Source organism: Pinus tabuliformis, chromosome 3_1 (genome assembly GCF_031772625.1).
Source record: "Pinus tabuliformis cultivar Carrire ecotype Pingquan chromosome 3_1, CPIR1, whole genome shotgun sequence".
Lineage (NCBI taxonomy): Eukaryota > Viridiplantae > Streptophyta > Pinopsida > Pinales > Pinaceae > Pinus > Pinus tabuliformis.
The window spans coordinates 884575796-884596871 of NC_142301.1; the positions used below are offsets into that span (position 1 = coordinate 884575796).

At 41.2% G+C, this 21076-nt stretch overlaps 1 protein-coding gene across 29 annotated transcripts in view; it reads left to right on the forward strand.

Moving 5' to 3' along the window:
- LOC149190438 (uncharacterized) overlaps positions 1-21076 on the forward strand; it is a 362163-nt gene that overhangs the window by 14729 nt on the left and 326358 nt on the right. For all 29 annotated transcript variants that reach the window (XM_089412153.1, XM_089412151.1, XM_089412154.1 and 26 more), the window contains one exon: positions 8798-10617. In XM_089412153.1, the coding sequence (XP_089268279.1) occupies positions 9745-10617 (873 nt within the window). In that variant the 5' untranslated portion in view covers positions 8798-9744. The remainder of the gene's footprint in view (positions 1-8797; positions 10618-21076) is intronic.

A 21076-nucleotide genomic window follows, 5' to 3' on the forward strand; every position in this document is an offset into this window, starting at 1 on the left:
TTCAGTATCGGCAAGCTGGGCGTCTTGTCTGGCGTGCTCGGCATCGGTGGCTGCACACTTGGCCTTGGCGTTGATACGTTTGGCCTCAACCTCAGCGTCTTAAGCTTGAGACTTGTCGTCAATGTGCTGGGCCTCAATCTCCATGCGCTATGCGTAGGCTTCCGCATGCACACGCGCAGCTTCGACATCTACGGGTTTGGCTTCAGCCTTGGTTGATTTGATTTCGGAATTAGCGCTCTTGAGCTCGGCCTCAGCAGCATCGGCGGCTACACGGTGGTCAGCCTCAGCAAAATTGGCGGCGGCCCGCGTGACAGTGGCTTGGTCGAGGGGCGGGTGGTGAACCTCTTCCAAGGTTTGCAGATTCCCAACCAATAGCAGGCGGCCCATCTTTTGCTTCCCTGTCACGAATAGCACGGGGGACGTCGTTGTTCGATCCATCGAGCCCATAATCATTCAACGGTCTCGCTCGGTATTCTGTTTACGTATTGGTATTCCCGTGGCTTAACCACAGTTGGGGTTTCGTGAAAGAAAAGCTCTGGTCAAATTTTTTTATCTCCGCCATTTCACAGCGTTTCAACATTATATAATCGAAAGGACTGACAGTCCCTTGTTCCTTCTTCTTTGACCGAGTGGATTCCATTTGAAGCTGCTGCAAAATCAGACGTCCTAGCTGCGATTGGAGAGTTATTCTCAAGGTTTAACGTAATTCCATCTGTGGATATAGAAATCTGTTGTTCCAAAATATAGAATTCGTGAGAATTTTTTTATCTCTGTCACAGACAAACAGAACCTATTTTACAATGGATGGATACTACTGAAAGTCTGTGGGGATTCTTGCCGGGTAAGTTATTTTGGTAAAAGATTGTGCTCTATATATTTACTTGAACCTGCTTCTTAGAACGATTTCTGGTTCTATTTTATATTGCACCAACACCTGTCAGATTTTTTTCTCCACGATTAGCCGCCATTTGCATTTGAAATTCGTACTAGACTTCTTTATTGTTTTTTTGTGTCTTGGGAAACGTGCAGATGGCCTCGCTAATTATAACATCTGGAAACAGAAAATGTTGACCATTTTTGAATATAAGTGTCTTGACCAGCTCGTTTTGGGCAAAGAACTCCGTCCTGGTATAGCTGGTGCCAATCAAGATAAATTTGATGATTGAAATCGAGAGGCTGTTATGCTTCTCAAACTCTCTGCGACTGATGATCAGTTACCACAGATTCCTTTCGGCAAGACAGCTGCCGAAATCTCGCAACATTTGAAGGAACTACACGAGACATCTGACAAGAGCAGAACTTTCTTTCTAAAGAATCAGTTGTTCTCCATCATGATGGACGAACATATGTCTTTACAGGAACATCTTAGCAAGATTAAAGACATTCGAGATCAACTCGAAGCCATTGGTCGGACCATGGAGGAAGAAGATATGGTAGTCATCACTCTGAAAAGTCTACCGAAACCTTATGAGCACTTCATAGAAACACTCAACATTACCTCCACTAATGTTGATCTGAAGTTTCCGGAGTTATGCACCAAACTCATGCAGCAGGATTGTTGGAAACAACAGTTTGGTAGTGGTGCTTCATCAGCCTCCTCAGAAAATGCTTTTGCTGCAAAATATCAGTCCTCTCCGTCCTTTCAGCAGAAAGGCTCTTCTTAGCCTTCTGATCCTGCTAGGAAGAAAAATGTGCAGTGTAATTACTGTCACAAGTTCGGCCACATGAAGAAAGATTGCCGACAGAGGATTGCTTTTGAATAGAAGAAACAGGGAGGGTCTCATCAGATAGCAAATGTTGCAGAACATTCCGAGCAGACAGAATCGCCTTTTATGCCTTTATGGTTAAGAAGTCCTTAGATCATGTCTCGTCTTCTGCCTGGTACATTGACTCTGGTGCATCACGTCATTTCTCTCATAGGCGTGACTAGTTCATTGACTTCTCGTCTTTTAGTGATTCCATGGTATTCGGTGGAGGTGAGGAGTACACAGTGGTTGGCAGAGGTACAATTCAGATCCAGTCTGGTGGGCGCACACTCATCTTCCTGAATGTGTACTATGTCCTTGGTATGGAAATTAATCTGCTGTCTGTCAGCCAGATTATGAGGAACTCTCCCCAGCTCGATGTAGTGTTCAGTGCACACAAATGCTCCATTATTGACAGGGAAACTCGTCTTACGGTTGCTGTTGGCCTAGAAGACCATGGCCTATACAGGCTTCTTGACACTGGTGATTCTCCAGAAGTGGCTCTAGCAGCCCGTGTTTCTCCCATCAGCACTCTGTGGCATCAAAGATATGGGCATCTAAACATTCAGTATCTCTCTCAGCTATCTCGGGAAGGACTTGTGTTAGGGTTACCTGATATTCAGACTCAGCAGTTGGGAGTGTGTGGCGCCTGTCAAGCTGGCAAGCAACATCGGTCTTCATTCAAGGATGGAGAATCTTGGCGCGCATCTAAGGTACTCCAGTTAATTCATGCTGATATTTGTGGTCCTATGAATACATCTTCTATTACTGGTTGCAAATATTTTTTGCTTATTGTAGATGATTTCAGTAGAAAGATGTGGGTGTACTTTCTAAAAAATAAATCTGATGTATTTAGTATCTTTCAGAAGTTTAAGTCCTTAGTTGAAAAAGAGTCTGGCTGTAATATCATAACTCTTAGGACAGATAATGGGGGGGAATTTTGTTCTTCTGCTTTCTCCAACTTCTGTGATACCCATGGCATCAAACGCCAGTTAACTACACCCTACACTCCTCAGCAGAACAGTGTTGTCGAATGTCGCAACCGTATGGTTGTTGAAATGGCTCGTTCCATGTTACAACACAGGAGTGTTCCGAACAAATTTTGGGCTGAAGCAGTGTTTACTGCTGTCTATCTTCTTAACTGATCACCTACTCAGGCTGTTAAGGGGAAGACTCCAGAAGAGGTTTGGTCTGGCCGTAAGCCTAAGATCAGTCACCTCAAAGTGTTTGGCTCGGTTGCATATGTTTGGATTCCAGCTGCTAAGCGCTCTAAGTTGGATTCCAAAAGCCAGAAACTCATGATGACAGGGTACAGTGATCACCACAAGGCCTATAGGCTGATAGATATAGACACTGGTCGTCTTAGCTTCAGTCGGGACGTAGTATTTGATGAAGACAAAGGGTTCTTTTAGTCTCCTTGTTACACAGTAATTTGTCACTGTCTCTCTGTCAGTCTCCCTACTGTGTCATGAAATCAAATCCATCATGCTCATGCTCTCTAATCTGGCCAAATGACCCACTTTGCTAAAGTTTATTCCATCATCGATCAAATCCATCATGCTCATGCTCTCTAATCTGGCCAAATGACCCACTTTGCTAAAGTTTATTCCATCATCGCTCAGCGATGATGGAATAAACTTTAGCAAAGTGGGTCATTTGGCCAGATTAGAGAGCATGAGCATGATGGATTTGATTTCATGACACAGTAGGGACAATGACGAGCGATGATGGAATAAACTTTAGCAAAGTGGGTCATTTGGCCAGATTAGAGAGCATGAGCATGATGGATTTGATTTCATGACACAGTAGGGAGACTGACAGAGAGACAGTGACAAATTACTGTGTAACACTCCTTCTTCTGAGCAGTGTTCTGAGGATCCGCCTCACAGTGTTCTTCTTCCGTTAGGTCCACCTGATGGGAGGGATAATGCAGCATCAGTATTTGATGATGCACTACCTGACCTTCCTATGGAAAATAATCCTCCTATTGCTATTCCTGTTGTTTCTGAGCCTCCTCCAGCTACTCCTGATATTGGTACTTCTACTCTTCGGCCTAAATGGTGGGCTAAAACTATTGGTGATCTCAGGGATAATGAGCTCCTTGAAGGTAGAACTTCCAGAAATAAGAGCAAACAACAGCCTACCGTAAATTTTGCCTTTATGGCTAACTTACACACTGTTTTTGAGCCTCAAACCTATTCAGAGGCTAAGGGTATACTTGAGTGGGAACAGGCTATGGAAGTTGAATTCCAGAGTCTTCAGAAGAATCACACTTGGACTCTTTCTGATCTTCCTATAGGGAAGAAGCCCATTAGCTGCAAATGGGTGTATAAAGTGAAATACAAAGCTGACAGAACCCTAGACAAGTATAAAGCTCGCTTTGTTGCTCGAGGGTTCTCACAGAGGGAAGGCATCGACTATGAGGATACCTTTGCTCCTACGGCCAAGATGAGTACCATATGGCTTGTCCTTGCCTTAGCAGCTCAGTTCAATTGGAAAGTCCATCAGATGGATGTAAAGAGTGCTTTTCTGAATGGTGACTTACAGGAAGAAGTCTACATGACGCAGCCTCCAGGATTCAAGGTTGTCGGTCAAGAATAGAAAGTCTGTAGATTAGTCAAAGCACTCTATGGTCTGAAACAAGCTCCTCGAGCTTGGTACATGAAAATTGATCAGTACCTAACAGATCATGGCTTTCAGCGGAGTCCATCTGATGCAAACCTGTATATCAAGCATACTGGTGATGATATTCTGTTTGTGGTTGTCTATGTGGATGACCTTATCATTACTGGCAGCTCAGCACATTTGATCCATGGGATCAAACAGGATTTGTGCAGCACTTTTGATATGACAGATTTGGGACTTCTTCATTACTGTTTGGGGGTTGAAGTCTGGCAGACTGAGAACAACATCTTTCTCTCTCAGTCCAAGTATGCCAGAAATCTTGTGGACAGGTTCAGAATGCAGGATTGCAAACCTGCCACGACTCCTATGGAACCAGGGCTCAAACTTTCAGCTCAGTCATCCTCACCACTTGTGGATGAAACTTTATTCAGGCAATTAGTGGGCAGCTTCATCTACCTTACTGCCACTAGACCTGACATCAGTTTTGCAGTGAGCTACATTTCACGCTTCATGTCAGCTCCTAAGGCTGATCATTGGATAGCAGCGAAGCGTGTGCTGCGTTATGTGCGTGGCACTCCTGATTATGGACTTCTGTACACTTGGAGTTCCGATCCTACTCTCAGTGGTTACACAGATTCTGACTGGGCCAGTTCAGTTGATGACCGTAAATCTACAGTTGGGTATGTGTTTAGTCTGGGATCCGGTGCTGTCACCTGGACTAGTAAGAAGCAATAGGCAGTGGCTCTCTCCTCGACAGAAGTAGAGTATCGGGGAGCAGTTAAGGCATCTTGTGAGGTAGTTTGGTTTCGACGTATGCTTGCGGATATGCATGTTTCCCAGGCGGTTCCTACTCCCTTGTTCTGTGATAATCAGGGAGTGCTCAAACTTGCTAAGAATCCAGTCTTCCATGAATGAACAAAGCATGTGGAAACCCATTGTCACTACATTTGACAGCTTGTTGAAGACGGATCCGTTTAGTCGCTGTATGTTCCCACAACGGAGTAGCTAGCAGACATCTTCACCAAGCCCCTTGGTCCTGATAAGTTCGTAAAATTCAGAGGGTCTATAGGTGTTGTAAATAGATTGAGCATTAAGGGAGGGTATTAGAATAATGCTATTTTAGTGTTTAATGCTCATTCGGATAAGATCGTCTATGATCTTATTAGCAGTTTCTTAGAAGAAACTTGCTGTTTCTATTTCTGTAAATACATCTGTATTATTTATTGAGCTTCATTGCTCATTGTGAATCAATTCAATTCATTCATTGATTAAGGATGATTAGTTCTCTTGTGGGCCAGGATGATTAGTTCTCCTGTGGCGACTGTTGGACTGGATGATTCGTTCTCTTGTGGACAGGATGATTAGTTCTCCTGTCGAGGCATCCTACCCATGCAGTCTAGGACTCATGGGAAGTACCTCTCATTTGATCAATGAGTAGGGAAATGGGGTTAGGGACCATTAGTAGTACTATCGATGGACGCATCATTGTATCTACTGTACTCCCTATGCTAGGATGACCTCCATTGATCTAGGATCAATGATACTAATCTGGGATCAGTGAGAGTGGTATGACACACTCTGAGACTGACTTCGGGTTAGTGGAGGATGGTATGATACATCCTCGATCATTTCTTCTTCTTCATAGTTCGAGCAGAGCAGAGCAGAGCAAAGCAGGGCCAAGCAGTGCAGGGCAGTGCATTTGATGGCTGGGATAGTAGCGATGGTCAGACGGATTGCAGATGGAGTTCTCCCTAGTTGAGAGGGAGTGTTAAAATTGGCAACTAGGGCCAAACTCCATGTGGGTCACCTCATTTATGGCAGTTGATATTTTTCCTAGATTCCTCTTGTCGAGAGGTGTAGGATTGATCTAAAAATCACCCGATTCTGACAAGTATTTATGGAGATATGAATTTATTTCTAATTACTTGACAAATTGTCAAGGTCGGCCAGCAGTTAAGTGTGTGGCACACATGCCCAGCGTTGCATATAAATAGAGGAGAGGTTGAGTCATTATCTAATCTCATCTCATCATCTCTTCTTCTCTCTCACTTTCCTTTCTTGTTTGGGTTAACAAAGGAATAGCTAGGGAAGGAAGAAGGACGCAGCAAAAGGAAGGGACGCAGGTCTGTTTAGGGTGCAGCCAGGGCAGTCTTGACCAGCGTGAAGCCTCCTTTGACTGCGGCCTGGTGTGGGGACTCGGGAGTCTCCCTCAAGCAAGCCGCAATCCAGATCCGCTGTTTGGAGGGCTGAACTGACCATGAAGTGACCAACGCAAATCTGGTTAGGGCTGACCGCAGGGCTGCCTGAACGTTGACCAGATTTGACCATGTTTCTTGAGCTGTTTTGGGCTGTCCTTCATCTCCGTTGAAGGCTGGGTTGTCTAAGGTTGATCCTAGACTATTTGTGAATCATTTGATTCACTTTGCAAGTGCTGGTTAGGGCATCTCTTACTGCTGTCATAAAATTACAGATCTGATATATTGGACTATTTCTCTCTCTGCTGAACTATTGAAGATTAAAGAAGAATTGATCAAAGGGTTTCCCTGCATTGGGGTTTGTCCCTGGCTAGCTGCCACATTTGGTGTCTCTTGTCTTGGCTTGATTTCTGTTGATCTTTTAATGTTCTATCTGCATTTTACTTTATGTTTATGTGATTGCTAAACAGTGGCTAATAAGAAGAAAGGAAGTAAACTGCTCTAAGCATAGAACATACCATAATTTAACAAGTTTTATATTAATGAGATACAACCTGACTCCTTGTTTAGCAAGAGTACAAACCCTCTAGGTTACTAAAGGAAACGGATGGTCACTTCCAAACTTGGACCATGAGAAGCTCCTAAGTATTTCTTCCAATTGACCGAAGTGAGAAGTTGAAGAAAACCAACAAGAGACATAACAACAAGCATGAAGAGCCTGGAGAATTTTTCCAATATCCACAAGTTTGCCAGCTAGATGAAGGTCTCTAAACGTCCAATTTTGTATCTTGTGTTGAAGTACCTGTAATCTCCATTTTCGCATCGATAGAGAGAAAAGTTGCCCTTGAAGGGTACTTAGAGGTAACACACGATGCTAGCATCCCTCAGGTAACACACGATGTCACCATCCCTAAGGTGATGCCAAGGGTGCCTCAATTATGCTGGTCTATTTCAGTGAGAATCAACCAAAACTTGGACTTGGAATCACTTACTACCGTCCCAAGTGCAGTGCAAAATATTTCCAAAGGATCCAATGCTCCATCAACTAAATCCTACGAAAGCTCAATGGAAAGGAGAGAATCATTGGCAAAGTGATTAGTGTTCACTTCACTCTCCTGGAATAGGAATCCCCTGATCCTACCTCGAGCTCTAGCAACATCAAACAATTAACCAGGGTATCGCAATTGATACATATAAATAAGGAGCTAGGGGGCATCCTTGTCTGATGGATTTATTCAGAGTAATTCTATCTGATAAAGTACCATTGATAGAGACAAAGGCCGAAGAACCATTAGAGAACAGTGTTTTCAACTTTTCACCGTAGAAACAAACTGTTGACCAAAACTTAGCCCTGAAAACATGTTTGTGATGAAAGACCAGTGGACCCTGCCATAAGCCTAATAAAAATCAATTTTAAGTAAGATGATCTGCTGATCAGTCTCCTTTCCACACTCACGCACGTTGTCAGGACCATACCAAGAATGAATATGCCCCAACTAAATCCTGATTATGCAGGACAAGCAATCTGTGCTGCTATCTTCTCGATTCTAAAAGCAAGAACCTTGGCAGGACATGTTAATCTATGTGATCGGCTGCCATGCACTATTTGTATCCCTGATGGAATAATGCATGATGAAGGATTGTTTGGACGGTCTTTTAAAAGGATCTGGAAGGTAATTGGCCAAGACATGTTGTCTATGACACAGGAGAATTTCTGTACAGGAAGAATGAGTGAACTTCAAATAATGATCATATTATTGTATATAGTTTAGAATAATAATAATAATGTCATGGCCAAGCCAAACACCAAATTGGTGTATGAGAGCCCCTTGTTTGTGGGTCAGGGGACTCTGTATAAGACCCTCTTGGGTATGTTAAATATATTTAACATAAATATATTTATGTTAAATAAGTCATATTTTTTTAAGTGACTAATATAATAAAAATCAGTTGTCTCTTGCTGATTCATTTACTATGAGACTCTTGGTGTTTCACTTATTTGACTTATGATGTATAAAGGAGCATTGAAGTTATGAACATAGTAGAATAATACATTCAAGCTTTGGCTCTTTTCTCAGCAATATCATTCTAGGTGGATGTGAATTTCTTTAAGTTATTGTCTTATAAAGTTGTTTTGTCAAAGGAAAAATTGTTTAGATATCAGTGTGAATAATATCTTATATTGGTGTAATGCAAATCACAATCGTTTCTTTATATTGTTTGGTGATCAAGGACAACAAGGCGTTTTACTGTGCCAGTGGCTGTTGAAACTTGACATTACTGCATATTCCTTATCATTAATGAGGACATCTTCATAGCCATTTTGCCAAAGGAAATGTTCAGGAAACTTCAAGGTCGAAAGATAACCTACAGAGTCAATGAGGTCATTGTCTATGAAGCTTGCTCACCATCAAAGCATTTACAGAGGGAACTTTAGAACTTTAGTACAAGTTTATGATTTCATGACCCAGGTTATTGATATAGTTCAGAAGTTCAAGAGGGGTTTTGATACTAGTAATGAGAAAGAATTGTTACATCTTGTATAGAAGCAGACTACTGAAGAAGTGAAACTAACACAATTATTTGACATGGATATCAAAAAGCTAGGATCATGTGGAATGGAGCCATTATAAAATGGAATGGTTGATTCTAGAATGCTAGGATTATGTAGTTATATACCCTGTTAATAAAATTACTATTGAACCTGAAAATTTGCGAATGACATGTGAGTAATTACAACGACAATTCAAAAATCTGTTGTCAGCATTTACTTTATATACTCAGAAATTGACAAATGATATGGATATCAAAAGCTTCATTGGGAAGCCATCCACAGCCATAAAGAATGCTGAAATGTATCATTCACTTGAGACATCAGTAAGGGAACAGCTGAATGGAAGGAATTGCAGATTGAGATTCCTCATCGCTCAAGAGTTTAGGCAATGTACTATCATATCTAAGTTTGTGTTCCAACAACATTAGGGCACTGAAAGAGGTTGCTTAAGGTTTGAAAAACAGGGTTCAGGTACTATAGAAATGATACATCAAACAAGTTGTTCAGGACGAGTCTAGCACTGAAATCAGGAAAAGACAAAAATGGTTGATTTGGACTCTTCTAATGTGAAAGTTAATAGAACTATGTAGAATTTGAAATTGCATGAAGGGAGGTGCTTGTTATTATGTCATATTTCATGGAGAGGAAGGAAAGAACAAAGGATGTTATTGTGCCTCTAAACTCTTTGAGCAAGCATTCAAGGGAACTTAAATCTCATGAACAGGAAATGGCCGAGCTTGTGTGCAAGACACAGTTATCTTCATGGACAGCACATAAATTAAAGCAAGAGTGGTGCTCTGAGTTGGATAGTTCTAGTGATTTTGATTCAGTGCGTGGTAGTCGGAGAGATGAAGATATTGCTCCTGACATTTCTGGGGAGAGCAGGTTATTGTCTCCTGTTAACACTCATAGAATTGAGATTTTACAAAATAGTATTTTGGGGAAAGAATTTCAGAATGTACATTCTGATGATGGAGAATCTCTCAGCTCTTTTGTAGAAACAGTTAGAGAAGACACTAATGATTCCTCAGTGTTTGAAGGCAGCACTTTGGCAGATGAAGAAACACACTTGGATTTGCAGAACCGACATGTTGAAGCTTTTTACCATGAATCTCAGGACATAGAGAGAGGTTTCCTTCCATTGCATGGATGGAGAAAAGCCCAGTATATTACCTACGAAAGGGAGTACACTGGTCTATTAGAGACTGAAGGGCAGGAGGTTGAACCAAAGCATCCTTTGGCATTTGATGAATCTTCAACAAAGGACACTGTTTTTAAGAGAAGTTCAGCATTGGGTGCTTCAGCTGCTTTAAATTCTATAGATTTGCATACTACAGAAAGCAGAACTATATGTAAGCCACCAATAGTGGAAAGAAATGGTGTTACTGTTCACTTGGGAATTTCCAGCTCAGCATCAACGGTTTCTAAAGACACATGCCTGACTTCAGAGGTCAACAGTGTTTTAAATAGAGGACGGAAGAATCCGGGACTAAAGGAGGTAACACTTACGTAGATGGACTGTTCTTTAATCATAAGATAGATGCACTAATTAGTTTATGCTTTGGAAATTGGAGCAGTGCCAATTCTTATGGCTTGCAATTTATGATCAAGTCTCTTCTGCAGTTCTGTTGACACATTTTTAAATCATGCATATTGTTGTTTTTTTCATGGTGATTTAGGTCTATGCTATGGTGTCCAAATAACTTGTCACCCTGACTAAGTGCAGTGTTTATTGATTTCTAGGAAACTGCTTTTTATGATATGAATCATGGTGCTTACACATGGTGTCTAATATTAAAATACGGAATATTTATTTTTATCTAAAAATATGAGGAAGTGGTTTTTGAAGAGACATCATTTTTTTTATTGCTATATATATATATATATATATATTGGGGAAACAATTTTATGTTCTTGATCAGATACCTGCTGATTAACAAAGCTGGAATATATAATTATACTTAAAACTAATGTTGCAAACATCCTGTTGGCGAATATGTCACCGAGGTTCTGGAAAGAAACTTATTAGCAACATTGTGGAAAAATATTGAAAATATTGGAAAATATTGAAAAACTTAAAAAAAAATACAATAATATTCATTTGTTTTCCATTTTTTAAATATCTAAAGCAACAACAACATCAAATAGACACATCGCCACATAAATATGAAAGGAAAACTGACATGTAAGATATATAAGATCATTGTCAAGTGATACATCACCTGCTGATACTGGATCTTTGGCTGAGTTTTGACTCCTGAGTCTCAAACTTACATCAGGAAATATAATAAATTGGACTCTTTGCTTAAGTGAATTTATCTCCCAATATGGACTCCATAACTCATGTACAGGAATTTTTTGTTAGTTAACAATATCTTTGAGTTATCTTCTTGTTTCTTCATGGATCTATTTTTGGATGCTATAACCAACACAGTATGAATTTATCCTGTACATTTGACTGTTATTGGTCCAAGATGATATTTTAGGGGATTTTGACATTCGGGGGCCATTGTGGGGGTCAAAGGGGTGGCATGGTAGGTCAAGAACCCGTTTTTTTGTTCTAAGCCCATTTTACACAATTTCCACTGAGTCCCCATGGTATTAGTGTATCAATCACCACTCCACAATACATATGCTAATGGTGATGGCAGCTTTTGATTCCCCTCAGCTTGACGGAAAATTATGATGTTCTCCTTTGATTTCAATGTCCTGATTCTTTTCGGAACGAGTTAAAAAATGTAAAACTATGGATTTTATAGACAGTCTGTTGTGGACATGGTGCTTTTTTCAATTGCCTTGTAATTTTTAGCGATATATCATGATTTTTTGAATATATTGAGATACATTCAAGGTCTGAAAAAGTCTCGATTTTTTCAGGCAATATTATTGCTAAGCTGAGAGGATCAGAATATATTGTTGATATTTGCAATGGGGTTTTAAACTAATTTCTGAAACAACTTAAACAACGGCAGGACATTTTAAGGTTGAAACATAGACAATTAAATGTTCAGAAATATCTGAAATCTGAAATGGAAAATCTGAATTTCAGAGTCAAATCTTGAATATTTGACAACAAAGATCATTATTGTGGAAAATCCCGAAAATAGAATCTTTGTCGATCAATGTTGCAAATATTTGTGTTGACAATAGATCACTGAGGATCATGAATTTGTATATCAGAAAAATTGGGGAAAACATTGGCAAGAAATATTGAAAAAACTCAAAATATAGTATATACAAAAGATATATTCATTATTAATTTAAAAAAAAATCTAAACTATCAACAACATCAAATATTCACATTGCCACATAAATATGAAAACAATACTTGTATATAAGATGTATAGTGTGTCAATTGAGAATAACACTTGTTGACACTGATAGCTGTACTGTTGGGATTCAAAATTGAATGCACAATACAAATTTACTCTAAAAATATCATAAATGTATCTCATCATCATGGAGTCATCTCCATTGATCGATATGCCATTGATTGCCTTCGCACTGTTTATGGCCAAATGTAATGGCTTTTCCTCTGGAAGAGGAAGCTCCAATGGCTGTAGTAAAACATCTTCTGCTCATTGTCTCAGTTTGTAACTTTGTATAGGTAGTGGATATAGTAATAAGGTTATCCCATTCTCAATCCTCGCTTCTCCACCAAAGTTAATAGCATTGGGACATCCTCCCGATCCACCGCCGCTAGTGCATTCTCCTCTGACCACTCATGTCCGTCCTTTATAGTAAGCCTCTTGGCCACCACCCTTGGACCTCCACTTAGCGATGATGTCAATGTCATCCACGGAAATGGCCTCCACATCATGGGTTCTCTCAAGCTGCCTCACCTACAACTGGAGGTTGTAGTAGATGTTGTCCATGTCATTAAGGTGTTGGGAATCCAACCTGTTAGCAGTTCATTAATGAGCCTCAAGAGTCTTAATTTATGAGAAATATTAGACAGCCATAATAAACTTAAATTGAAAACTTCCTAATTTCTTGCATTTTCTGGTGTGCATTTTTTCAAATACACACTTCAATTGCACTTGCAGCATGAGGAACTACCCGTTTGGCTAAGCACCCAAATAGAAAATCTCTATAAATGTGGTGCTCTTTTGCCATAATTTCTCCTCCAAACATCTACAATGTTTAGGAGAAAGAAAAATGAAAAGACAACTTACATTTCTATATAGTAGATGCTAAATTCTCATTACATGATAAGCAGATGTGTACTTGCAGAAATAGAACCTACAGCTAGGTTTCTGAAAACTAGTAACTGTCTCTCACTTGAGATCTGCCTGTCCTGAAAACTCTGTCCAGAAATTTCAATAGTACAGAGACTGCATGCTTTGAAAGGAATTAAAACAGCTAACAGAAAAGACTAGATATGCATAAAACAAATTTCTGGATTTTGAACAGCAAGCTAAAATAGCAGCTGCCAATCACATTTCTCTCTGTTAGACAAGAAAAATTACATCAGCTATACACTTATCTCAAACAACACACTGAACTCAAATGTTTAACTGTCTAACCAAAACCTTTAAGTGCCCTTTCGTTTTAGACCAAGAGAAGAAAGGGTTATGATGAATACTTTCCCAGTATTGGGATTTGTTTTCGTAGGAGCTGCTCCTCATGCAGTAAATCACACACATCAATAGATGCCTACAAAATTACTGCGCCCTTAGTAGAATCTCTTTAGTGCACCCTCACTCCAACAACAAACAAATTCTGCTGAAGGATTGAGGCATAATTGTATCTATTGTTGAAGGAGAACAGCTTGGAGCAACAGGTAAAGCTAACACCCCCTCTTTGTGGGAACGGTGTTCTCCACCAAACTAAGTTTCTCCATCAACATCTCAAACATCTCCTTGGCTAGGGGCTTTGTCAAAATGTTAGCCACCTGCAAAATTAAAGGAACATAGTCAAGAACTATTGCTCCCTTATGAACTTTACCTCTCAAAAAATGGCTTTGAATATCAATATGCTTGGAGTGATCATGATGTTGATTTTCCACGAAATTCTGCAACTGCTTGAATGAACAATCTAGAAACTACTTTTCCTTTCACCAAGACACAAAATATCTTAACATCTAAGCAGCGGAATAATCACAGAGATAAAAACACAGTCACACAATAACACAATGATTTTTCTTGGGAAATCAAATTGGGAGAACCCTTTGAAAATTCCTTGAAATGCAGCAACTGAAATTTATTCTTCTAATTGATTAATTATGCAGTTTATTTTGTTACGGCAAATTAATGAATAAATCACACTGCGATTTCTTCACAATAAAAATACTATGGAAAATAAACTGGAAACTGAGAAAATAGAGCATACACACAATAAAAATTGACACCATTATTTTTGGACAATTGTCCCTAGAAAAACCCAATGTAGGAAAACTGGTGCAACAGATGAGGGTTTTATTATTATTCTTCAGCAGCAAAATCTGAGTACAATAAACTGGATGCCAAATTGGTAATCCTCTCTTGAGAAATCATTGGCAAAATTATTAAGGGAATTTTTCCCTTCTCCACAAGCAATTTTGCAACAAACTAGCGACAAAAACTGGCTCTTGGAATACCCCTATGCAGGCCTTTGCGAAGATGTTGCGTAGTCTCTCACTCTCAATCCCCAAAATTTCCTCTGAATCAAACATCCTGCTTGCTACTGCCTCTGGAAGTAATTCTCTGGCCCTCTGGAAAATTATCCCCGTCTCCGACACCTGAATCGACTTCCTCTTCAGCTGGTTCAAACTGCCTCCTTGAGGCTTTGTGCAAGCCCTTGTGTAGCCTCTTGTGGAATAACTCAACCTCTCTCAGCTGACTCTTCCGACACTGGAAATCTCAACCGGATCACCCTGCTGCCGCTCCTCAACCTCTGCCACTGATCTCTGGATCGAATTCTCTTCTCGGCTGAATCTCTACTCGCTGGGAAATTCAATTTGCCTAGATCACATACTCATTCGATGTGTTTTCTCCATCCTCATCTTCTTGCTCTTATAATCTCTCATTGGCTCACCAACGACCATGATTAGATCTCCATCAACGACTTAAGATCATCTCAAACTCAATCCGTGTGAGTTTCTAGAGCATTCTCACATTTCCTTAATTAATTCCCTTTAATTAATTGATTTCCCTAAGTTAGACTTAGGTATTTTTTAATTATCGATCAATTTAATTGAGTTGTCTCTAGGTGTTTTCTCCCGAAACGTTTTCTAGGTTTTTGAGTTCTTGTGTTTCTTAGCCTGTCTGACCAAAGTCGAGACTAGAACACTTGTCTGATGCTACAAATACTAACACTTACTCTTAGCGAGGAAGGTGTTCTCTCCCATAACATCTTCCCTCATGTTGCTGATGTCTGATAACTTTGACAATCTACCATTGCGCATACTCTGATTCATCTGCCACCCCTGCAACTGAACCACCTTGCATCTGTGCTGCTACTAACACTATACTGTGCCTCTTGCACTGCTACCAACTCTGCTTTGCTCTGTAGCTGATCTCATGCTGTTGCAACTACTGCAACTAAGAACAAAACTCTGAATCAACTGTGTCCCTATACTGCAATTGTCTCTTGAGTGTCTGACTGCAACTAGTCTTTGCATTGTCTACTGAGTAATTGTTTGCGCCCCCTCAATAACTGACTGCAACTGGTCTCTGCATTGTCTACTGAGTAACTGTTTCCCTGATTGCTTACACTCCCCTTAATAACTGATTGCAACTAGTCCTGCAACTGTCTCTCAATATCTGACTGCGCCATTTGAACACTGATCCATTTGCTACTGAAATTTTGTGGGCCCTTGTAGCTAAGGTAATGATCTACGAGGAAACATCTCTTTGATGCTATCCTCCATGGATCCTGCCCAAATCTCTGCAACTCTGGGAACTAGAGCTCAAGATCTCCCCACCTCTCTCCTAGAGGTATAGCTTCATACAAAGTGAATTCGTCCTCCAACCTAATGGACAAATTATCGATCTCAGCCGAAGCTGCTGCCTACTCCTGCTTCTTCTTTTCCTTTTTCTATTTGGGACACTGGGTACTGTAGTGACCAAATTCACCACATCTGAAGCACTTGATCTTTGACAAATCTTTCTTCTTCTTTTCTTCTCCCTTTGAGCTTTGTCCCTGACTGGGACCTTTCTTTGCCTTCCCCTTCGATGCAAGGGCTACATTCTCCTTGTCCTTCACACTCTTCGGTCCTTTGCTATTGCTGCTGCTGATATTACTCTCGACCAGAGCAAGCCTCATCTCTTCCTGAGTGAAATCGACCCACAATCGATCCCATCCAGGTAGTTTATCTCGTCCAGTAATACCTTGGACGAAAGTTTCCCACTCCTTGGTGAAACCGTTGAGAGCTGTATGTACTAGCTCACTCTCGAGAGGTGTCTCTCCAACTGCTGCAAGCTCATCTCGGACATTCTGAATTCTAGTGAGATAAGGATTAATTCCTTCACCCTTATTCATCCTGGTGGTCCTCAGCTTCTCTTTCAAGAACATCTTCTAGTTCTCGGAAGGATTCTAGAAAAGCTAGCGACAACATCCTACATTCCTTTTGCCGTATTCTTGGTAGCTAAATGCGAGACTATATGATCTCGAACTCCATCGAGGATCATCCTCTTTGCCTTGGCCATCTCCTTATTGTAGTTCTCTAGCTATTGCGGGTCTGTAGGTATGGCTATAACTCTTTTTGCATATGTCTTCAGACCATGCTCATCTAGTAGGAAAGTCATTTTGGCTTTCCAGATACAATAATTTGAGGCTCCATCTAGCCTATCTTGATCTCGAAGTCCTGCTGAGGCCATTTCTGCAAAACTCAAATCTGGGAAAATAAATAGGAATCTCCTCCCTTTCTTGCTTGGCTGCCTACTCTGCTACTCACACTCTTCCTAGAATGCACATATCTGCTCTGCAACTGCCTCTGCAACTGGAAATTATGGTCTTGAAACTGGCTCTAGAAACCCCTTGAGAAATTCCTTTGAGTGCTTTTTCTCTTCCGCTCTGTTAGAGTCGGTCTGGTCAGTCCTCCGTTAGAGATCAAAACTCTTTATGCATTTCATTTTTAGGAGTCCCGCTCCATTCACCCAGCTGCATTCCGCTAGGAGCATGCCATAATCTGACGGAAAAGGTCATGCTAGTCATTTCCCCTCATGTCTGGCTGTGATCACTAAAGTCCATGACAGTCAAGGTCTGGTCTTTTAATGGACAAAAGTCATTTTCGATAATTAGGTCTAGGGATTAATCAATTTGGTCTTCAACCATGTCCAATAAAGCCATGCAGGCGCACACATAGAGGGGCGCGACGCACACAGAGCCACCCCACAGTGCAAAATTTCTACGGGCGTGGCGCACTCGGTTTGGCGCGCGACGCACACCCACAAAGGCTCGAAACCGTGCCAAATTGCCTCAAATTGCCTGTGAAACCCCTCAAATCAACAGGTAGGTTCTATATCATGGCTTGCTCATCAAATTTTGTGAATGTTATGGTGGTTCATGGCTATGTTTAATTGCAACAAAACTCATAAAACCAACCACAAGAAAACACCAAAAGCCATTGTTGCTAGGGTTGCATAATTGTGGTGTTGATGCCAAAGTTCCATTATCACCCCTCATTTTCCCTTTCTTACCATTTTTCCCTATCCCCCTATCCCATTTTTTCCTATTCTCCCTACCCTAAAATATTACCAAACCCCTATTCCTTATCCCTCCACTCTTTGGTCAATATAAACCCCAAAACCCTACCTTATCAAAACCCCAAAACCCTACCCTATCAAATCCCCAAACCCTCCTATATATCCCTAAACAAAACCTCTCCCCATAACCCCTATTCCCATCATATTATTCCCCTCATAATACTCCCATTTTTTCATTGTTCCCCTTGGTGGCAGATATCACAACAACACCTAGTTTCACACCATCATCAAAGGGCAGCCGAAGTACAGTACACACAGCAGTCATGGCATCTGAGCATTCATCAGAGTATGAGATGGAGACACAAAGTGATTCATCCTCGAAAGAACAGGCTCCCAGGAGACATCACAAGAGTGGCAAACATGTTAGGGATGAACCAACCACCCTCACTGAATTGTAGGCCTACCCTCTTGCCATGTCATGCTTCCAACATCTATCATGTTTTGAATTTTGTCAAAGGGTGGCTAATGTTCAAGTTCATCATGAGTTGGCCCGTCTTTTTGTGCTTCACCTACATGGAGATCACTCTATCTTGGCCGGTGTCACCTTCACACTGACACCTGAAACTGTCTCATTAGCAACCGGCATACCAAATGTTGGAGAACCATGGCACAAGAAACAAAAGTTTGATCGGCAGCATTATGAGCCTTACATCAAAGCCAGTTTCTTGAGGCGGCTCACAAGAGTCTTTCCATTCCGATATTTGAAAGATGAATATGCTCCACTCACGAAGTTGATCATGAAGTACTTCAGCTGTGAGGGGAGGTTCTCTCGTCTATATGCCTATCACATCAGGTTGCTCATGCACTTTACCAGGGTATGGATGATGAACATCCCATATTTCATTTGCAGGAACATAGAGAGGATGAACACCTTCATGCAGCACAAGACCCCTCAGCAGCAACTCAATAGTGTTTATCACTTTGCTCTTATTAAGATTTTGGTGGTTCATCAGCTAGGATTGCAGGGCATTACTTGGGATGATTTCATCTCCCGTGACCTCTTCAACACTTCATAGGTATTATCAGAGGTTAAGCATGAGGGTGAACCTTCTCATCATTATGAGCGCCATGAGACTGCTAGTGTGCCGATTTTCATCACATATCAGAGGGGTGCTAGACATTTATTTGCAGCAGCAAAGCGAGTGTTATCTCCACCCGGGGTGGAAGGGGCCTCGCTTCCGACATCAGCACTACAGGTACAGGACAAAAGTAAGGAGCCAATGCAGGATGAGGGGCCTTCAGGTGAGCCATCAGGTGAACGAGAGACCAAATTCGTTCTCCTTCACGATGATGATACAGATACAGATCCGCCAAGTGCACAGCTTAGAGAGATCATCCAGGAGCAGCAATCAGAGATCAAAGCCTTATCCCTTGACTTGGAGAGGGCTAAGTGGAACATGAAATATCTGGAGCAGAGGAACAAACAGCTTGAGGATCGACAAACGATCATGGAGCTACAAAACATTCGTGAGCATCGCCAAGCTGCACAAAGGAGAAGAGTTGAGCTCACGTCACTGGAGCAAGAGATTAATGAGGATCGGGAGGCCAATCTCGAGAGAGTTAACATGCACTTGGAGAGGCTGCTGGACAAGGCCGACAAGGACCATGCATTGCTGAGACACATGGCTTTCCACTACATGGCGCGAAACAAAGTGTGCAAGGCCCGAATCAGGAATTTGAAAGCGAAATTGAGGAAGGCAATCAAGAAGCAAAAGAGGCAAAGGGAGCTCGATCGACTTCAGATATTAGCCAAAGCCTCTTTGGCCCAGCATAGCACTTTATAGAGAACCTCCAACCCAAATTTCAAAAAATTTGGGGCAATTTTGGTCACGTGACAAATTTTTGGGCACAAAACAGGGTTTTTCTCCTTGTGCTTGGGAGCTCCAAATCACAAATGGTTTGCATTTTTGGATTCAGCATGCAAAATCATGACTACTGGTGCTTGGACAAGAAATTTGGGCATAATTTGAGTCTCCAGGAGGTCAAAAACACTAAAAAATGACCTCTCTGCCCCTATTTTGACACACAAGAAGCAGTCTTGGGAGAATGAAGATTTGGAGGGGCAAATGAGCACCAAATTCAGAAATTCCACTTGGGTTGGAAAGTAGACAGGCCAGGCTTTCCAACAAGTACACTTGGGCACATTTTGGACTCCTACAGGTGCCTCAAAACAACCTCCAAAGTGGCGCGGTGCATATAGAATTGGGCGCGGCGCATATAGAGAAAAGGGCCAAATTCACCTCCGTTTCGCGAAATTTCGATTCGCGACTTTCTCCAAGTGGGCCCGCTCATCTACACTACACTTTTTTCGGCACCTAAGGCAAAATTTAAAGTATTTCCACTAAAGGTTGGCTTCTATCCAAGTGGCAAAGGAAGGCGAGCAGTCACCCAAGCCATTTGTCATTTTTGTAACGCTGCACCTGTAACTAATGGTTGGCTTTCCACTTCCACTTTGTAATGATTCGAAAAACTCCCCAACTCTTGGTCATTCTATTTCCTCATGGCATAGTCTATTTATTGTATGCAAACCATTTGCAAAGGGTTGGTTGGCTTGTAATTTCTGGGAGACTGTGGGAGAGAAACTCAGTTCTTCATTGTATATTTTGACAGAGGATTAATGAAAGGCAGCGGCTCTGTTTCATGAGATTCATGTGGTTGTGAGTGTAGCAAATGTGTCTCTTATGTTTCATATGCATTTCGTAATGTTTCACAGTTCATTTCATATTCATTTCCAGTGAAATTTTCTAAGTTAGATAAGGTAGAATTCATTTTTATTGCTCTGCCTGTGGGAAAATTTCATGTTCAGTGTTCTTCTTCTGTTGAAAAGGATTCATGTACTTATGCCCTTTTCACCCTCCTAAGCAATTCCTCCATTCCGCGTTATTTCAAACTAAATTGCTAGACTTTCCGCCTGTCTTGCCTCACGAAGTAATCTGTGCCTTTGTATTAAATTCTCTGCTCATTGCTGTCCGTTGGTCCCATACCATCCCAGAAACTCAGTCATTCATAAAAAATTGCTTCTTGTATCCATATTTACTTACTAGCCTAAGATCAATATTTCACTGTTAGTCATCTCAGACCATTCCGTTTACTTATTCGCTGAGCGTGACTCGGAGAGAGCCCTCTCCTGTTCTGGTAGGGCTAGCTACCAGACTGAGCGTGGTTTGTGGTTACCCTGAATTTTGCCTTCCTTCAGCCTAAGGCAGATTTAGGTGCTAACATAGTGGCGACCATACTGGGGAACGAAATTAATCCCCTTACTTCTTGATA